Source organism: Arvicanthis niloticus, chromosome 6 (genome assembly GCF_011762505.2).
Source record: "Arvicanthis niloticus isolate mArvNil1 chromosome 6, mArvNil1.pat.X, whole genome shotgun sequence".
Classification (NCBI taxonomy): domain Eukaryota; kingdom Metazoa; phylum Chordata; class Mammalia; order Rodentia; family Muridae; genus Arvicanthis; species Arvicanthis niloticus.
The window spans coordinates 5,468,854-5,488,229 of record NC_047663.1 but is presented as its reverse complement, the minus strand read 5'-3'; the positions used below and the strand labels follow the sequence as shown (position 1 = coordinate 5,488,229).

The 19,376-nt window shown below is 52.4% G+C and overlaps 1 protein-coding gene across 1 annotated transcript in view; it reads left to right on the top strand.

Annotated features, from left to right (window-relative positions):
- The window catches only part of Mgat5b (alpha-1,6-mannosylglycoprotein 6-beta-N-acetylglucosaminyltransferase B), a 65,186-nt gene extending 47,396 nt beyond the window's left edge, over positions 1-17,790 (top strand). The window contains exons 11-18 of the mRNA XM_034507501.2: positions 1,541-1,671; positions 2,401-2,406; positions 6,894-7,049; positions 8,773-8,919; positions 9,080-9,196; positions 14,463-14,537; positions 15,757-16,013; positions 16,319-17,790. Of these exons, the coding sequence (XP_034363392.1) occupies positions 1,541-1,671; positions 2,401-2,406; positions 6,894-7,049; positions 8,773-8,919; positions 9,080-9,196; positions 14,463-14,537; positions 15,757-16,013; positions 16,319-16,517 (1,088 nt within the window). The 3' untranslated portion in view covers positions 16,518-17,790. The remainder of the gene's footprint in view (positions 1-1,540; positions 1,672-2,400; positions 2,407-6,893; positions 7,050-8,772; positions 8,920-9,079; positions 9,197-14,462; positions 14,538-15,756; positions 16,014-16,318) is intronic.
- The last annotated feature ends 1,586 nt before the right edge of the window (positions 17,791-19,376 follow it).

Below are 19,376 nucleotides of genomic sequence, written 5' to 3'. Positions count from 1 at the left end.
CAAGACCCTGGTTTCAAGGGGCACATAAACAGGGCACATTGGTACACACCTATAATCCCAGCAGTTAGGTGGAGGCAGAGAAATCAGAATTTTGGGGTTACATTCAGATACATGGGAGGAGTGTTGAAGCCAGCCCAAGGTACACCAGATGTAGACTGGAATGTCTTGTGGGACTCCCCATGTGCCCTTCAAGGAGAGAGTGGGGAGGCCACACTGTGTTTGATTAGGTCCCCTGAGGGAGCTCCTGTCCCTGCCAAGGGAGGTCAAGGTGTGGATCACAAGCATCTGGGTGAGAAATAGGGTGACAGAAATTTGGGGTGTCCCAGGAGCCTGAGAGCACCTTGCTTGCAGCCAGCACTCACCAGGGTTCCGCCCACCCAGGAAGGCAGTGGGCTCTGCAGACCCTTGAATCCAGGTCCTAGAATTTCCCAGGACAGCTGTCCAAGCCAGTCAGGCCCGAGGCAGAAGAACTAGAGAGGAGACGGGAGACTAGTTCTCCCGTGGGCGGGTTTACCCTCACCTGACCCGTGGCTGTGTTCCGTGCCACAGCCTGGCTGTTGCAGGATGAAAAATCTCCTCGTTAACTTAAAAAAAAAGTTAAATTTTAAAAAGCATTAATTGAATAAGGAGAGAACCCCCTTTTCATTATATAATCTCTGGAGCAAATCATATGCATTGGGTCATCTTTTAATAAGAATGCAATAATGATGCTTTTCTGAAAAATCTAAGCAAAAAAAAAATAATAAATTATTAAAAAGAGATAAAACTCACTTTGTCCCTGAGGGACAGAGAGGAAGTCTGCCCAGCCTTGGGTGGGTTCTGGAAGAGAATTAGATCTTTATCTAATTCTCTGTTGTGTTCTCTACAGAGAAGCAGCGGTGGTTGGGTGGGTGGGGGGCAAACCCAAGGAAGGCTGGAGGACCCCAGAGAGGTTCATGGGGACAGATGATGAAGTTGGGGGCCATGTGGGACTTTATCTCTCAGGAAAAGGAGGACAGAGGCATAGCAGCTGGAAGGTTAGCAGGTGTGAGAGTAATGGTGCCCTGGTTGGGGACACTGAGGCAAACTGGGGACAGAGTGAGTAAGTAGCCTGTGGGGTCTTGGGCAGGTCTAGAAACCTGATGGGACCCAAGTGACAAAGGACTGTTCTAGAGAAAAGAGTCTGCCAAGAGAGCTTTGGAAACAGCTGTCAGTTTGCTGCGGGGCAGAGGGCTGAGCTAGGTGGAGGAGACCCATCTGCAGTGGCATGTGTCTGTGAGAGAGAGGAGCCTAGACAGAGACAGTGCACTAGAGCAGGGACTGAGCAGACAGGAGTTCTGGCTGGGTCACCCAGAGTCAAGCCATCTGGAGACATACTGGGGAACCAAGTGGCCCTGGAGGTTGCCTGCTCAGAGCTCTGTGGCACTCTCTAGTCCAGGCCAGCCCACCCATGGGTGCTCTCCCCACCTGTTCAGTTGAGACTCCTGGGAGAGGCATATCAAGGAAGCTTCTGCTTGGATGTTTGATAACCCCCTTCTCCCCCTTTGCGGCTGGGCTGTAGCTCACACCCCAGACAACTCCTTCATGGGCTTCGTGTCCGAGGAGCTCAATGAGACCGAGAAGCAGCTCATCAAAAATGGCAAGGCCAGCAACATGGCGGTGGTGTATGGCAAGGAGGCGAGTATCTGGAAGGTGAGCCCCGGCAAGCCCACTGCCAGCCACGCCGGCTCCAATGCAGGCCGTACCCACCGCACTTGCTGAGTGTGGGCCACACCCATGCCAGTGCTGGACATATTCCCTGTACCTGTCGTGCCTACACAAGGACAGGTCACAGCCATTCTGTCACAAGCCGTGTCCACTGCATTGCCCCCACCACCTAAACATAGACCACACAGATCATATGCATGCCAGTGCTGGGTACGTCTACCGCACCTGGTTCTGGTGTTGATCACATCCTTAACCATCAAGTCCCCAGGCACACAATGACAGGGCTTATCTAGCCAAGCCTGTGTCTCTGCAGTCCACACCTGAAGCTGCAGGCACAGGTGCAGGATCCAAACTGCAGCTCCCATCGGCTGCACTGAAGCCTAGGGGAGAGACTGTATTATTGCAAATGGCTCCACGTAGTCCCTAATGAGACAGCGACTGTCCCCCTTCAGCCCCTGCACTGTTCCCAGCGACCTGGACAGTTGCTCTGTGGAGAACTCTCATATGAAACCCTCCAGCGCCACCTCTAGGAACCCCACAGGCAGGCTTAGGAGAGTAGAACTTGGTGGGATGACAGGCAGGGGTGGGGTTTAGAAATTAGGACTCCACCTTCCAGCTTGGGTCCTCCATCCTGGGAAACTTCTGAGGGGTGGTGCCTGCTGCTGGTCACTAACCTGTTCTCTCTGTTCCCTATGCTCCGTGGCGATGAGGCAGCTCCAGGTACGGACCGGAAGCCTCCGTGTGCGTGCCTTTGTCTTACTGCAGCAGTGGCTGCCCTGTGGGGTCTTCCTGATGATGTGCTCTTGACTCTAACACTAGCTCTGTAGAGGTACCAGGGGGAGGAGAGGAGGGCGAGGGGACAGCAGGGTCCATGGAGCCATCTTCCCTGGTCCCTCCCTGTGAGCGTTCCTGGGTAGGACCACAGACAAGGTGGAGGGTGGGCGGACAGAAGACGGGCACAACAGAAGGTAGGGTTGGGCTGGAGAGTGCAGCTCAGTTGGTAGAGTGCTTGCCTGTCCTTCACAAAGCCAGGGTTCAGGCCTGAGTACCCCATAAGCAGTGTGACTGGAACAGTAATCTCAGAATTCAGGAGGTAGGGATGGGAGGATGACAAGTTCAAGGTCATCCAGGTATGCAGCCAGTGTCCTGAGTCAAGCTTTTGACATGGTTGTCTTATTTGAAAATTCTCATGCCGTATTTGGTAGGATTAGATCAGATGTCACAGGATGGCAGTGACTGGACAAGACTTTCACAGTCTCAGGAAGTGGCCAGGTCGAGGTACATGATCCCATGGTAACATGATGCTTAGTCTTCACCCCGTGTCTGCCACAGGCTCAGGCTGGCCGCAAACATCTGGTTCTCAGAGACATACATCAGTAAGGAGGGAGGAGGGTGGCCAAGGCGGTCTTCTGTGTAGCCCAGTGGCTGTGTCTTTGGCTCATGGCTCTACCCAGTTTCAAGGGACACAAGACATGGCTTTATTGCAAGCCGCTGGGGTTGCCTCAGGTCTGTGTTCCTGCTGAGGAAGGAGAAGAAAGTGTTGGGCAGTATCTGGTCTAGCACACTGAAGGTAATACCAGAGGCTGGCCTTTATGCTGTTAACTCCGAGTGCTGCTGAGGGCTCACAGGTGCTGTCTCTCCTGGGTGGAGGATGGCATGCTATCAGGCCTATTTTATAGATGGGGAAAGTAGGGCCCAGCAGTCTATAGGGTGAGCTCACATCTAGTCAGTGGCTGAGAGAGCACCTCAGCCACAACCTAGCTGAGCCCTGAGCTGAGCTGCTAACCCCCAACTCTGCACTGCCTTCCCAGAACAACAGGGGCTTGTGGAGGGGCAGTGGAGAGCTTCAGAAGGTCCAAGATCCCCACTGAGATGTCTGGGAACAGAGAGAAGGCTCAGAGGCAGAACTGGCTGAGGCCACCAGGGGCATCAAGCCAACCCTGGGAAAGGACGAAGGAGGAATAGGAGACTGAAGTCTGGGCAGATGAAAGTCCAGCTTTGGAAACAGCCTAGATCAACCCTATTCAGCCAGACACCTTAAAAAATAAAATAAAATTAAAAAAGCATTTGTCCAGCGTCTGCAATTGAGGCAGGTGCCAGGGAAAGCCCAGGGCTGCCAGGTGTCTGGGATTTCTCATGCACATGTGCGTGTGTGTGTGTGTGTGTGTGTGTGTGTGTGTGTGTGTATTGTGAGTGTGTATATATGTGTTAGTATGTGTGAGTGTGTGTGCGTGTGTGTGGTGTGAGTGTGAGTGTGTGTGTGTGAATGTGCAGAGGTCAGAGGACAACTTTCAGGAATCAGATCCTGTGTGTCCCAGAACTGAACTCAAGTCACCCAGACTTGACTTCAAGCACCTTTACCCACTGAACTCTATCTTGCTGCCCAGTGTTGACTTAACACCTATGTCTTAGGTATTCAATGTCTATATTAACACGTATATTTTAACACCTCCCTTGTCTTCTCTGACTTTCACCTGTGGTTCCAAAGAAAACAGCCTGCGTCCTTGCCTGACTGGGCCCAATATAAGTGAACACTTTTTCTTGGATGACAAGAGACCAGAGTCCCAGGACTTGAACTCAGGTCAACTATGGTTGTCAGGTTTGGCGGCAAGTGCCTTTACCTACTGAGCCATCTTGCCAGCCCCTCCGTCACCTGTGTTCCTGGAGGGCATTTTTGCTGTGCACAGAATCCCAGCTTGGTGTCTTCTCCTCATCGACGTAAAGACCTTCTGCTCTCTCCCCCATGCCTTTTGTTTCTGCTCACAAGCAACTGTAAAGCTTGGCACCGCCCGCTGTGGACAGTTTGCCTGCCTTTTCTCTCTGTCTGCTTAAACTCGGCATGTTTGACTCTCAGCCATTTCCCTTGGATTCCCTTTGCTATGACTTTCTTTTTGACTTACATCAAGTTCATAGATCTTTTTGAACCTTGTTGTTTAATCCCTCACAAACTTTTGAAAATGTCCACTTGTTACCTCTTTACATATTGCTTCAGGTTAGGTGTGGCCTCAAAAAATAAATTAGAGGCTGGAGAGATGGCTGAGAGATTCAGAGCACTGACTGCTCTTCCACAGGACCCGGGTTCAATTCCCAGCGACCACATGACAGCTCACAGCTGTCTGTAACTCCAGTTCCAGAGGATCTGACACCCTCATACAGACACACATGCAAGCAAAACCCCAAGGCACATAAAAAATAAAAAAGGAAACACACACACACACACAAACCAACCCATAACAAAAATAAATATTTCTTCGGCCCCACTGGATTCTATTCACAAATATATTGGATGGTTGCTGCTTCCTTCTCTCGTCTCTCTCTTTTTCACATTAGTCTTTTTTGTTGTTATTTTTTAGACACAATCTCACAGTCCTGGCTGTCTCAGGGCTCCCTAAGCAAACCAGGCTGGTCTTGAACTCACAGAGATCCGCCTGCCTCTGTCTCCCAGGTGCTGGGATTAAAGGCGTGCGCCACCAGGTCTGATTCTTTTTGCTTTAGTTTGAGTGGAAGTTTACGCAGAACAAACATTTTTGCTTTGTCGGTTTTTCTGAGGATGGAGTCTTGCCATGTAGCCCAAGGGTCCTTGAACTTACTATGTAGCTCAGGCTATCCTTGTGGCAATTCTCCTGCCTCAGCCTCCAGAGTATGGGGATTACAGGAGTGCACCACTCCTGGCTAAGCCTTGATTTTAGTCAAAATCGAAAGCTGTCTTTTGCAGACTGTGCCTCCAGCGCCGTACCGGGTTTATCCCGAAGCCACCGCTTTTTCTGGCACCTCTGCTGGTTCCAATAGTTTTAGTTTTTGACCTTGAGTCTATGATCCATTTTGAGTTAACACTGCAATGTAATGGGATGTGCAGATTCACATTCTCACAACTCCATGTTGCCCCACTGGGCCCCAGGCTCGACGCCCTCTTCCTTGCTTTGCATGTAGAGGACAAATGCCCTGGACTGTTTATTGAAAAGGTCATTCTTCCTGCTCTGAGCCATGTTCCCTTTTCAGCAGTGAGGACTGTGGGTGTGGGATCTGTCTGGACTCAGATGCTCCGTCCTGATGATCTGTGTCATCCTGATGTCACCACCACACTGTCCCCACCCCTTCTGCCACACATAGACCCGGGGTCAGGTGCTCTGTCTGCTGATGCTGTTTCGTTCATTCTAGGTCCTCAGTATTTCCAAATGGGTTTTAGCCTCATCCTGTCCATTTCTGTAGCAAGGCCTTCTGGGTTTTCAGGAGAATTCTTTGTGTGTGTGTGTGTGTGTGTGTGTGTGTGTGTGTGTTCTGGAAAATGAATATGAAAAAAATAATAGAAATAATTTGAAGTCAAACCTGATGCCATTTTCTTCCAGCGAGGATTAGATTTGAGTCCTGGCTTGTAGCTGGGTTCCTAACAATCCCAGGTCACCTTAATCAATCATAGCAAGTGGCATAACTCAAGTCAGAAGTGAGTGCTGCTCTGGTCACTGACTTCCTTCAGCGAACACCCTATGTCTGCAATCCAGAACTTCTTCCACTTTCCTCCTTCCTGGGCAAGAGGAAGGGTGCATGGATGAGTGGATGGAAGGACAGATTGACAGGGAACGGACAGACATGTGGGTAGAGACATAGATGGATAAGTGGATGAGAGATGAGTAGGTTGGCAAATGGATGAGTGTGTGGGAAGATGGGTGTGTGGGTAAATGGATGGAAAGGTGAATAGACAAGTAAGTGGGTTGGTATACTTATGTGTGGATGGGTGGGTAGAAGGATGGATTAATGGATGGACAGATGGATAGATGATGGATGGTTGGATGGATGGATGGACAAAGAGTGTACGTAGACAGGTGAATGGTTAGCTTGACAGGAGGGTGAGTACATATGTGAGGGAGTTAGAGAGAAATCCACGGGTCCTCGGGGCATCCACGTTCACAGATGAATTTAAGGATTAAGTCTCCTTGGCTTTCTTTGGGAAACTTGGGTTCCATGGCTAGAACCAACCCTACCCTAACACCTCAGGTTTAGTTCAAGCCCTGAAACTCACAAATGAAAAGTCTGAGGGACAGAGAGGTGAGAGACTCTGCCCAAGTCTACACAGCAAGTTAATAATCACCCCAAAATGAGACCCTGTCTTCTGAGCCCAGAGCAGGGTGCCTGACCTACCAGCTCTGCCTTCTGAGTGTGAGGGGAGGGTCCGTCATCATCTCCTCTTCTTCCTTCTCCTCCTTCTGCAGGGCAAGGAGAAGTTCCTGGCCATCCTCAACAAGTACATGGAGATCCATGGCACCGTGTACTATGAGAGCCAGCGGCCACCTGAGGTCCCTGCCTTTGTGAAGAACCACGGCCTTCTGCCACAGCCTGAGTTCCAGCAGCTGCTGCGTAAGGCCAAGGTGAGGCTCTGGATACTGTCCTGGCCACGGGCCGCAGCCTTGGATGACAGGCATCCACCAGGCCAGACATCTATCTCCATGTGCTCTGCCGCCCAGAATCCTGGTAGACACTCGGTCCAGAACCCGGGAGGCCCTCCACTGGGACGGACTAGGGGAGAGGGAACATTCCCCTTTCTGTCTCAGCAGAGTCCTTGGGCTGGCCAGACTGTAAAAGCTGCTCAGGGCAGTCACACAGGCTGAGGGTATCCTGGCTGGGTCTCCATAGGCCCATTAGTCCCCATCAGCTGCTTCTGTAAGCACCCAGAGTTAGATCTCTGCAGCCACAGCCGCCACACTGGGAGTGACCCTGTGGCTGGCCCTGGAATATCATCTCAGGCCAAAGCTCCCACTAGCATCTCTGGTCTTTCCTAGGTCTCTTAGATGTGTGTGTGTGTGTGTGTGTGTGTGTGTGTGTGTGTGTGTGTGTTGAGAGCGGCCTCATGCTCAAAATGACTCATTAAGAACCTTCCTGGAACCAGTTTATCGTTTCGTTATGGGATGAATATTAAGGCAGCTTGAGTGAAGGTCCTGTTAGGATCCTGGGATAACCAAGGTGGGAACGTGTTCCTCCCTTCCCTCCCCAGAAGCATTGCTTAATAGAGCAAAGAGAGGCCATTTATAAAACCTAATCAGACCGCTCCTTTCACAATGGGGAGACTGAGGCCCAGGGAGGAGAAAAGCTGTTCACGGCCCACAGTAGCCTGTCTACACTGCCCCTGCGGCCTATGATTGCTGAGGCAATCCTTACCTCTGGCTTCTGGAATCCGGGGCTGAAGCGGCCCAGCCGCCCTGACCATTGGCCCACCCCACCCCATCCAGTTTTTGTTTTAACATTTGTTTTGGTGGGGAACTGGGGTCCCATGTGTGTACTGCAAAGTCAGAGAACAACTTCTGGGAGTCGGTTCTCTTCTCGCCGTGTGGATTCTGGGAGTTCTAAGTGAGTCTGGGGTCCCAAGAAAATGACCACACAGTCCAAAGTATTTCATGAAAGGCGATCAGTTTTACTTCTGCATGAGGGGGCGGGGCCATGGAAGGAGCGCCCTGGGGGCGGAGCCATGGAAGGAGTGCTCTGGGGGCGGAGCCATGGAAGGAGTGCTCTGGGGGCGGAGCATGGAAGAAGTGCCCTGGGGGCGGAGCCATGGAAGGAGCGCCCTGGGGGCGGGGCCATGGAAGGAGTGCCCTGGGGGCGGGGCCATGGAAGGAGTGCCCTGGGGGCGGGGCCATGGAAGGAGCGCCCTGGGGGCGGGGCCATGGAAGGAGCGCCCTGGGGGCGGGGCCATGGAAGGAGTGCCCTGGGGGCGGGGCCATGGATGGAAGGAGCGCCCTGGGCGTCAGACACAAAGGGGTCCTGTGCCTCAGTCCCAGCAGTCAGGGCTCAGCCTCACATTCTTACCTGCTTGGCTAACCCCGCGCAGCTGGTCAGCAAAGTGTGACTTTTGAGAGCAGGATGCGATCCTCAACACAAAATCTTCGAAGACATTGCCTGGAGGAGGGACTTTTGCCACACCGTGTCTTCGCGAATTTCTTTCCTTGTATAACTTTCTTCACTTCATTTAACCCACTGATAAAAGGGGGAAAAAATCTCGCGTATTTCTTTTACGTTTCCCACATGGACGTTGGGTTACCAGGCATGGTGGCAAGCGCCTCTACCCATTGAGCCATCCTGCCTGTCTTCTGCTTCCAGCTCTTTATTGGGTTCGGATTCCCCTACGAGGGCCCAGCACCGCTGGAGGCCATCGCCAATGGCTGCATCTTCCTGCAGTCTCGCTTCAGCCCACCCCACAGCTCCCTCAACCATGAGTTCTTCCGGGGCAAGCCTACTTCCAGGGAGGTGAGCAGAAGGGCCCTGGCCCAGATCTGAGAGTCTTGAGTGCTTACAGGTCCCAGAAGGGGGAACTGAGCCTCGGGGTGTAGAGAGGGAAGGGACCTGGGTGGGTGCGTCAGCCCATCCCAGCTGCAGGCTGAAGCAGCCATCTCTTGGTCCCCGGCAGGTGTTCTCCCAGCATCCGTATGCAGAGAACTTTATTGGCAAGCCGCACGTGTGGACCGTGGACTATAACAACTCCGACGAGTTTGAAGCAGCCATTAAGGCCATCATGAACACCCAGGTGAGACTCTGACCCATCATCCTGTGGGTCACACAGGTGAGACTCTGACCTGTCATCCCGTGGGTCACCCAGGTGAGACTCTGACCTGTCATACTGTGAATCTTGCCTACACTTAGAAGAAACTTCCTAGAGAACCCACTCAGACATGCAGGGCTGGTTTGGAAAGGCATTGGCCCACATGGACTATGGGTCCCCACTTCCCAGCTTGGTGTGTGGGTGCCTCTCTGCAAGGAGCGACCTGTACTCCCTGATCTGGCAACTGAGATCAGAAATCATTCTCTAAGCACCTAGAGGGCCAGGCCCTAAGAGCACTCTTGGCACAAGGGAGGAAGTAAGCAGGCAGGGTGAGCCCCACCGCAGGTGTGGGGAGGAGGCAGTCGGGAGCTGTAACTGCATACAGCTGTTCTGGGGACACTGGCTTGCTTGCAAGTTCTAGCTCAGTGAGCCTGGCTGTGGCTCAGCCCAGGTGTCTGGCATTGCTGTCCACAGCACTGGTCCACGAACTACCTACTGAATACCAAGAGCAGAACACCGCTCCCTTAGTGAGCGTGGGAGGCCTGGTGTGTGCCTATGAGAGATGTGGGGGTGCTGTACCCGGGTTGCAGATACCGTCATAGCTTCCAGTCACTCCGTTATAGCTTCTGGTCACTCCTCAAGCTCAGCACTTCATTCCAAGAAAGCTTATTCTTTTGGGCTTTCAAAAAAGTATTTATTTTATTATTTGTATTTTTAGGTGTGTGTGTGTGCGCGCATGTGTGTCTGTGTATATGTATTTCTCTCTGTGTGTGTGCACGTGTGTGTCTGTGTGTGTATTTCTCTCTCACTCTGTGTGTATTTCTCTCTGTGTCTGTGTGTGTTCGTGTGTGTATGTGCACGTGTGTGCATGTGTATTTCTGTGTGTGTGTGCGTGCATGTGCCCACATGTGTGCGTGTGCGTGTGTGTGTGTGTGCGTTTTCAGAGGCCTGAAGAGGGTGTCAGACACCCTGGAGCTGGAGTTAGAGGCAGTTGTCAGCCGCTGATATGTGTGCTGTGAACCAAACCCAGGATTTCTGCGAGAGCATCACTTTTGAAAACGTTTTGTTTCTCTATTTTATGTGTATTAATGTTTTGCCTGCATGTATGTCTGAGCTTCAGGTGTGTGTCTGGTGCCCACAAAGATCCCTGGAACTGGAGTTGCCGACAGTCGTGAACCTCCTAAAAGACTAGCCAGTGTCCTTAACCACTGAGCCATCTCTCCACCTTCCCTGAGAGAACTTATTTCATAATGTATTGGGCTGAGTGTCTGGGGACGCCCCCTCCCCGACCCTGTCCATCTCGGTGGGAGGGTTTGGCAGAGGGGAGCAGATCAGGAAAGGACAGGAAACAGCAAGCGAGAGTGTCTGCTCCCTGATGCTCTCCCCCATCCCCCCCACCTTTCATTCCATCTGGGCCCAGCCCATCAGGTGACTGTGGGAGGACCCAGTATAGAAGTCACTTCTTTCTGCTGGTGACTCCTGGCCGTGGGCAGTGTCAATAGGAGGGGACGTCTTATTATTCACCCCTTGGGCCTAGTTTTTTTTTTTTTTTTTTTTTTTTTTTTTTTAATATGAACATATGTTCAATTTTGTTAGTTAATTAAGAGAGAGAGAACGAGAGAGAGAGAGAGAGAGAGCACAAAGATGAAAGAACCAGTAGGTATTGTTCATCCAAAGGGGACCCCAAAACAGCCAGAGGCCCCAGCCTCAGCCTCCATCTTCCCCTGTAGCCCAGAGGGACTTTAATATCAGTCCCACTGTCTTGGGAAGCTAAGGCAGGAACATTGGGAATTCCAGGCCATCCTGGGCTACACAGAGAGACTGTTTCATGACCAAACCAAACCATCAGGTGAGCCTGGAGTGTGTGGGAGGTGGGGGGAGTAGAGAAGAAATAGAATCAGGATGTGGAGCTCACAGCACAGGGCCCCTGCTGTTGCCTGTGGCCCTGAAGTCTGCATTTCAGACACACACCCTGGGTAACTCTGGCTGTCCTGTTTCAGAAAATAGGCTTAATAGCAGCTGGCTGGGTCCTGAGGGAATGTGGTGGCCACGAGAAATAAATGGTCCCAAGTGTGGGTCTTTCAGACTTTAGCAAGGAGCCAGGAGACTGGCCAAGGAGATGGAGGCCTTCCAGGCCAGCACACCTCACCCTGGAGAAAACAAAAGACCTGGGCTGTGGACCCTGCCTGTGGACACACGGGCCAGATGGGCCTATTCCCGATGAAAGGACAGGAGGTGATGTGCTACCTCTGTGTGACCCCCCCCAGCACCCAATTTCTGCAGGACCAGTACTTGACCTTGTCAGACAGATGACAGCATTCCTGAAGTTTGATCCAGTGGGGTCGTTTTCAGCTGCTGCTCCCAGGCAGAAGCTTCCAGCAGGCAGACTGAACTGCCTGCGGATGCCCCCACACAGGAAACCTTTGACTTGCTCTGGGAGCTGTTTGCTGACCCTGTAGAGCAGAGGAGCCTCATGTGGAGAGAAATCGCTCTCCTCAGGCTGGTTCTTTAAAACCCTATTTCCTACAAGCCCTGAGAGGCATCTGAGGCCATCAGCTCAGAAAGCAGAGCAGACTGGAGCAGGACTGTGGGAAGTGTAAGTCTGAGAAGGCAGTGCCTGTGGGTGGGGTGACATGGCAGTGATGTGGCCTCGGGATGAGGGAACACACCCCTACTGGGACAGGTTAAAACAGTGATATGTTGCTCTAGAGTCGGAAGTAGCAGAACCTGGGTCAGAGAGCAGTGGCTGCCTCGTCTTGGGGTTGCTTGGATATTGTTGACACAAAACACGACTCTCTCAAGGACATTGTTTATTCTGGAACCAAATATGAGTGGCCTTGGCCCAAGAACAGAGATTCAAATTACCCCAAAGACCAAGCTCCTAGGTGATAACAGTCCCATGAAGTTTCTGTAATAACAGCAAAGAAAATCATGGATCAACGCACTTCGGGTGGGCAGGTCCTCGAAAAGCAGGAGTTGGAGCACCAACTGATGCTGTTCTTACCTTTTGGGTTGGTGGGAATTTAGGGTCTCTTTTGAGACATGCAATCCAAAAGCTTCCATGTCACAGTCACAAGGATGTTAGGAAACACACAGGCAGATGATGATTGGCTTCCAGGGAGACAAAAGATAGCTCAAGGTGATTTGACTGCATCCACCCCAGCTCTCCATAACTACAGAATTCCTCAGTAATGGAGAAGCTAATTAGTTAATCAGCCTGGTAGGATCTTGACAGTACTTGTGGCTTTTTCCTTCTGGGAGTTTCATAGTGTCAGGAGTGGACCTTAGCCCTAGGAGGCAGAGCCTAGCCTGGTCCTGCAACGTGTTCTAAAGTCACCTGTCCTGCTGAGAAGGAAGGGCAGAGGCTCAGGCGACGCTGTCCAGTTTTACCACTGTTAACATGGTCAGCGGGAGGTGGTGTCGACAGGAGCCAGTCTGGTCCAGCACAGTGATCGTGATAGCCAGGGTCGGACAAGCCCAGACTGCTACACCTTTCCTCTGATTCCAAGCTGGGTCAGTCTAGTGGCTGGACACTGCCCTTCCTGACATGTGCCCTTCTGGGCTGGTGGCGTCCTCCAAGGTGGCTCTATGCTGGGCCGGAGGAAGCAGATAGAGCAGCAAGGGTTGAGCCAGTAGAAGCAAGGAGGTGGCAGGCACCCGCTGACGTCCCCACTTCTCTGTTTTGATGGCTTCTTTATCAGGTGTGTGTGTGTGTGTGTGTGTGTGTGTGTGTGCGCGCGTGCGCACTTATTGCATATGTCATGTGTTTATTATGTATATGTTGTGTGTGTTGTACACCTTGATGTATAGTATATGTTGCATATTTTGTGCATTTTGTGTATATGGTGTGTGGGTTATATGTATGGTATGGATACATTGTATGTGTAGCTGTATGATGTATGTATGCGTGCACATGTGTGTGTGGAGGTCCAAGGTCAGCATCATGCATCTTTCCTATTTTTTTGCTTTGTTTTGTTTTGTTTCGATACAGGTTTTCTCCATGTAGCCCTGTCTGTCCTGGAACTCACTTTGTAAAGCAAGCTGGTCTCAAACTCAGAGCTCTGCCCGCCTCTGCCTCCTGAGAGCTGGGATTGACGTGGCCACTACATATGGCCATCTTTCCCCTCTTAATCTCCACCTTTGTTTTTTGAAATAAAATCATTTTTATATTTACTTTTTAATATTTATTTTGTATGTGTGAGTGTTTGTATATTTGTGTACCACATACATGCCTGGTACCTACAGATATCAGAAGAGGGTGTTTGGCTCCCCCAGAAACTGTAGCTAGGGATGGTTGTGAGCCATCATGTGGGTCTGACCCATGTCCTGTGCAAGACAGCAAGTGTTCTTGGCCACTGAGCCATCGCTCCAGCCCCCACCTTCATTTTTCAGACCCTGAGGCTCATCCATGTGGCCAGGCTGGCCGGTGAGCTCCAGGGACCCCTGCTTCTTGCTCCACACAAAAGCTGGGTTTATAGGAGCCCACCACCATGCCGGGCTTTTCTGCTAGCTCTCCGTGCCCTGGTTACTCCTCCCATCTGCTCGGGCTAGGTTGCGGTGTGGCTTCTAGACACTTACACAGAATCTGTAGAGCCTTTCTTTGGGGATGTGCATCTTATGTAGCCATGTGCCTGGGCAGGATGTGTGACAAGATTCATCTTGTTCTATCCAACTGTGATGTGTGAATACCCTGGGATCCTCTGTATGACTGCTCTGCCTCTTCCATGGGATACAGGGGAGGGTGGGTGCTTCTGCACGCATGACTGTCTCCTGAACACCTGCTACATGCCAGGTACCGTGACAGACCAGAGGGGCTCAGTAGTGGACAAGCCATGGTTCCCACCTTCAGTGACTTGACAGGCTCATGCAGGAGACGGGGAATGGACAAGAAGTGTCAACCCAGGAACTAGCCTGTGCTAGGACCTCCTAGCCAATGCTAGGGTTCTGAAAGCCACTGAGAACACTTTCCTCATCCAAGGATGGGTAGGCTCAGGATGGCTCAAGGGTAGGTGATACCTGAGAGGCTTTGCAAAGGGAGAGGAATGGGGCAGCAGAGAGAGATGAGGCCTGGATATAAGTGGAGCCTGAGGACCAGACAGTGTGGATCCTAAACCAACACCCCTAAGGGTATCCTTGGGAACATGCAGTGTGAGCTAGTGGAGGGGCTTGGTGGACAGTCGGTTGGCTTGCTGGGCAGAGATTACCAACCTGATCTGATGTTGAGCTTGGGTATGGCCCGTGTCTTCCACAGGTAGACCCGTATCTGCCCTATGAGTATACCTGTTCAGGGATGCTGGAACGGATCAATGCCTACATCCAACACCAGGTGGGTCACCCTGTGTCCTCTGACCCCGGGGCTGTCACTCCAAAGCCTTTCACTTCAGAGTTGGGGCCATGCTGGTGCCGGGGTCTATGTAGACTGAAGCAGCTACAGGCAAACCATCCAGCCATTCAGCTCTGCATCCCACAGTGGGGGTTGGGGTCGGGGTCAAGAAATCATGGGTATCAGTCCTGATCCTACCTCACAGACCTGGAGAACATACACGCTAGTTTTTTAAAAAATCATTTCTGGGTTTGATAACTGAGCTAAGAGAACTGGAACCGATGTTGGCCCCCTGCTCACCACCCCACAAGGAGTGAGGGAGACGGGGGGGGGTTAGTGTAGAGGTCTGCCCAGAGAAGTGGGGGAGAGGGGGCCTGCTCTTCGGTAGGCTCAGCCATGCCATACAGCCCCAGTGGGCAAGCAGCAGACAGACTCTGACAGGCAGCCATCTTCCCAACCCACTCAGAATGCACTGAAGCTAGCCAGTGAAGCACAGGTCAGGAGACCTGCCTGCTTGGATCCTCCATGGGGTCCAGCTCAGACCCCACGATCTGAGCTGCCTCAAGCTGCAGGTGGCCTGGATCGTGTTCTGTCAGACTTCAGGTATAAGAGGAAGCCAGCCGATGCTGTAGAGCTCAGGCCTCTGGGGACAACTGCTGTGTATGTTTTTGAACCTTGGCCGGCCACAGGGTTGAGCATTAGGACCCAGCGATTGGTTCCGAACTGTTCCTCTATGGATGGGAATCTGAGACCCAGAAGGACCCGGTGGGGATCAAAACATCAGGGGCTCAAGGCCAGAGCTACTAAACTGGGGCTCCCCACTCACATCTCACCACAAAAGCTTGGATGTCCTCCAAGCTCACAGAAGCATTACGTGCCAGGACCTAGGGCCCCAAAAAAGAACATCAGAAGCCTCCAGATCAAGTCCTGAGTCTGACCCCAGAGGTGAGGTCATGAAGGACAGACAGCTCTCAAACAAGAAAGTTCAAAGCTCACCTCTGCCATCCAGTTGTGAGTTCCTGGCATATGTCCTCGATTCAGCCTCTACTCTGTGCAATAATTAACATCCATCCATTCTACGGGCCGCTTGGTATTGTGGGAATAATACCTGAGGCCATGTGACATTCAGAAAGTGCCCAGTAGTGGCTCTTACTGAAAGTGTAGTGTCAGGCACTCTAGAGAAAACCCGTTCCCATCGCTAACACCTCTCTTTTCTTGACAGGACTTCTGTGCAGGTCCAAGCCCCGTTCCACCGGGGGCAAGCACTGCCCAGAGTCCATTTGTCTTAGCCCCTAATGCAACTCATCTCGAGTGGGCCCAGAACATCAGCTCAGTTCCGGGAGCCTGGCCCCCTACCCACTCTCTGCGGGCCTGGCTGGCAGCCCCTGGAAGGGCCTGCACGGACGCCTGCCTGGACCATGGGCTTGTCTGCGAGCCTTCGTTCTTCCCCTTCCTCAACAGCCAGGATGCGTTTCTCAAGTGAGTCGGGCCTGCCTGTATCCCCACCCTGCCCCCTGCCTGGCTTCCCTGTAGATGTGGGTTTAATGCTTTTGAATCAGCATAAGGGGACATCCCTCTGGCCTGGCCCTCTTCCACCTCTTGTGGCCCCTGCCCAGCCTGTGTGAGCATCTCTCCAGCCCCACCAGGCCCATCGCTTCTCTGAGCTCTGACAGATGGGATTGAAAACTGTCCTCTCTGATCCAGGGAGGGGGTGGGCCACGCCAAGTTTGGGACAGCTATCACCTGCTCACCAACGAGTGACAATGCTGATGTCACCTTTGCAGGCTGCAAGTGCCCTGTGACAGCACAGAGTGGGAGATGCATCACTTGTATCCCGCCTTTGCCCAACCCGGCCAAGAGTGCTACCTACAGAAAGAGCCGCTGCTCTTCAGCTGTGCCGGTGCCAGTACCAAGTACCAGAGGCTCTGCCCCTGCCGTGACTTCCGCAAGGGCCAGGTGGCCTTGTGCCAGGGCTGCCTGTGAGGCCAGAGCCACCCTGCCCAGAACCTGCCCACCTGCGGTTGGCAAGCACCAGCACTTTCTGAGCTCCAGCCACACTCACTGCGTGTCTCCTGGCTGCAGCCTCCCCTAGCCGAGGGCGGGAAGAGGAAGCTGAGGAGACAGCAGCTCCAAGCTTGCAGCTCCTTCCTAGGGGGCTCCTTGCCTCGCTGAAGGACCTCAGGCCAAGCAGTTGGGCTGACCTACCTGTCCGGTGTGCCCAGGAGCATGTGGGTGGAGGTCCCTGGCTTTCTGAGGTCTGGACCAGCTGGAGACATGGCCTTGGCCGTTCTTGGGCCCAGCATAGGCCTTCTGATCCACAAGGCTGGGAACATGGCCATGCTGCCCCCAAGTTCACCAGCGGTCTCAAGGGAAAGAGAACAGGTCACAGCCACACTTGCTGTGAGGGCCACACCCTCACATGAGAGAACAGTTCATGCAGAGCCAGTATGGCCTCCTCCTCAGTTGTTTGGGGTGGACAAAGGGACAGAGAGCTCAGGGAGGCCAGGGGAGTGACTCTGCCCTCCTCCTAATCCATCTCCCTGTTGCTCAATTCTGCTTCCTCCAGTGGACTCCCCTCTGGGCCTCTTCTGACATCTAGTTCTGGCATGACCTGTGACTGGTCCATAGCCTCCATCTCTGCCCCTCCAGTGGCCATCTCCACCCTAGCTTCTGACAACAGGTCCCAGACACCACCAGGGCATCCTCTGCATACTCTGATACCACTCCCAACTTTCGAGCATCTCATGCAGACCAGGCTGGGAGGAAGTTTCACCCATGGTAAACACTAGGCTGGTTTCAATACACAGGTTCGCCAGACCTCCCTTGGCTCCAACCCATCTAGGCCCCATATTTGCCCATCCCTTCTGTTTCCTCCAGCCTCGGGCCACTTCAGTACACTCAGACTTCAGTACCCATCTCTATGTGGCATGCCCACCTCCAGTCCAGGGTAACCCTTCCCTCTCCCACCCCCAGGGCCAGCCAGGCTCCCAGGAACACTGCCATTGCACATATATGGCCCGCTCCCAGGACCCCTGGGCCCAGACAGTTGTAGGAAGAAACCGTCCTGCATGGGACTTGCCAGTGCCCCCTGGCCTGGTTGGCCCCTGTGACAGCAGAACCCAGAGCAGCAAGAGACCAGTGGCTCCAAGGTTCTGCCCGTTGGGGGAAAGCAATAGAGACACTCTCCTCTCTCTCTTTCTCTTTTTTTTTTTTTTAAAGATTTATTTCTTGAAATAAATATTTTATTGGGATGTGAGATGATGAAGAAGTTGGGTTTTTTGTCTTCTGGAACCCCCAGGGCTCACCCAGCATTGAGGGGACTGGGTAGGATCCCCAGACGCTGCTCTGTGTTGATGAAACATGGCACTAGGGTCTGGAAAATGAGGAATTGCCTCTACCCAGAAGTCCTCACAGCTCTGACCACAGGTGCCCCTTTGCTATACCCACCTGCAGAGTGTAGAGGTGTGAAACCAGAGCATCAACCCACTGTGGAAGAGCTTGAGGTCACCTGCCAGAGATGTGCTGGTGCTTCTCGGGGTTCACTGTGTTTGCTCTGGACCGGGACCGCGATGTCGCAGATGCTGCCCTGCTCTCTTGTTACAAATGAGCAGAGGCACAGATAGTAACACCCTAGGTCACGTGGCTTGTGACATCAGGACCATTTCAAAGCTGCCGTGAGGACCTGGGTCTGGGTTTTCTATGTGGCTCAAATACATGAAAACATTCCAGTCAGGGATTCTCCACAGGGGTGGTTTTATTCCCAGAAACTGTCAAAACATGTTACACCCTGAGTTGTGGGGATGGCCAAGTAGGCAGCCAGGAGCTATAAGCAGAGAATGCAGGCTATGTAGGTCAGCTTCCTGTAGCTCCTAAGAACCCCCTACCTCACCCTAACCCCCGACCCCTTCACAGAGAAAGGTCTGACCCATGATCCCAGCAACAACAAGGTGAACCATCCCTACTCTAGGCCAGTGGGTCTCATTCAGGCATGTCTTAGTCACCACCATCCCAGTTTCTAAAGCTTAGCCGCCCTGACTCTAACAGGTCTGAGTGGCAGGAGGCCCTTGAGTCTTTGATAGGCTCCTAGGAGCTGCTGCTGCTGCCCACCACTGCCACCCTGGGCCTGAACTTTGAGAATGACTGTACCAAGTAGGTACAGGGGATGTTTCTAATATGGTAATGACTATCCTACTTATGTACTTAGTGTGTGTGTGTGTGTGTGTGTGTGTGTGTGTGTGTGTGTCAGGGTGTTTATTCTGTTACATTGTATTCACAGTGGAGCTCAGTGATTAGGCAGTAGAAGAGGAGGTGGAGCTGGGAGAAGAGAGGAAGGGGAGGGGAGAAAGAGACTATCAACCATGGAGAACCACAGATGGTTCGAAAACTGACCTGGGTAGCAACTTCTATCAAAAGGGTAACAACTCTAATTGTTTGAGCATCTTGTTGATTGAGCAGTTCTAAATATATAAATCCTTTAGATAACCATTAGGCTTTAAGAGTCTCATTTCTACCGGGTACTGAGAGGATGGTAGATATTGTCTGGGGTTCACCCGAGCTTCGTGGATGCAGCGTGGGGGATTGGCAGAGCCATCACTCACACTGGTGTCTCGTGGGTGCCAGGGCCTGCACATCTAGCTAGCCAGAGCCTCTGTCAGAGCTGAGGAGCAGCAGAAACATGGTGGCTGCCAGGGAACAAGCCAGAGCAGGCGCTCTGTGTGTGTGTGTGTGTGTGTGTGTGTGTGTGTGTATTTTCCACAATGGGGCCTTACACCTTACATAGCCCAGGCTAGATTCAAACTCCCTATATAGCAAAGGATAGACCTTGGAGCTCTCATCCTTTTG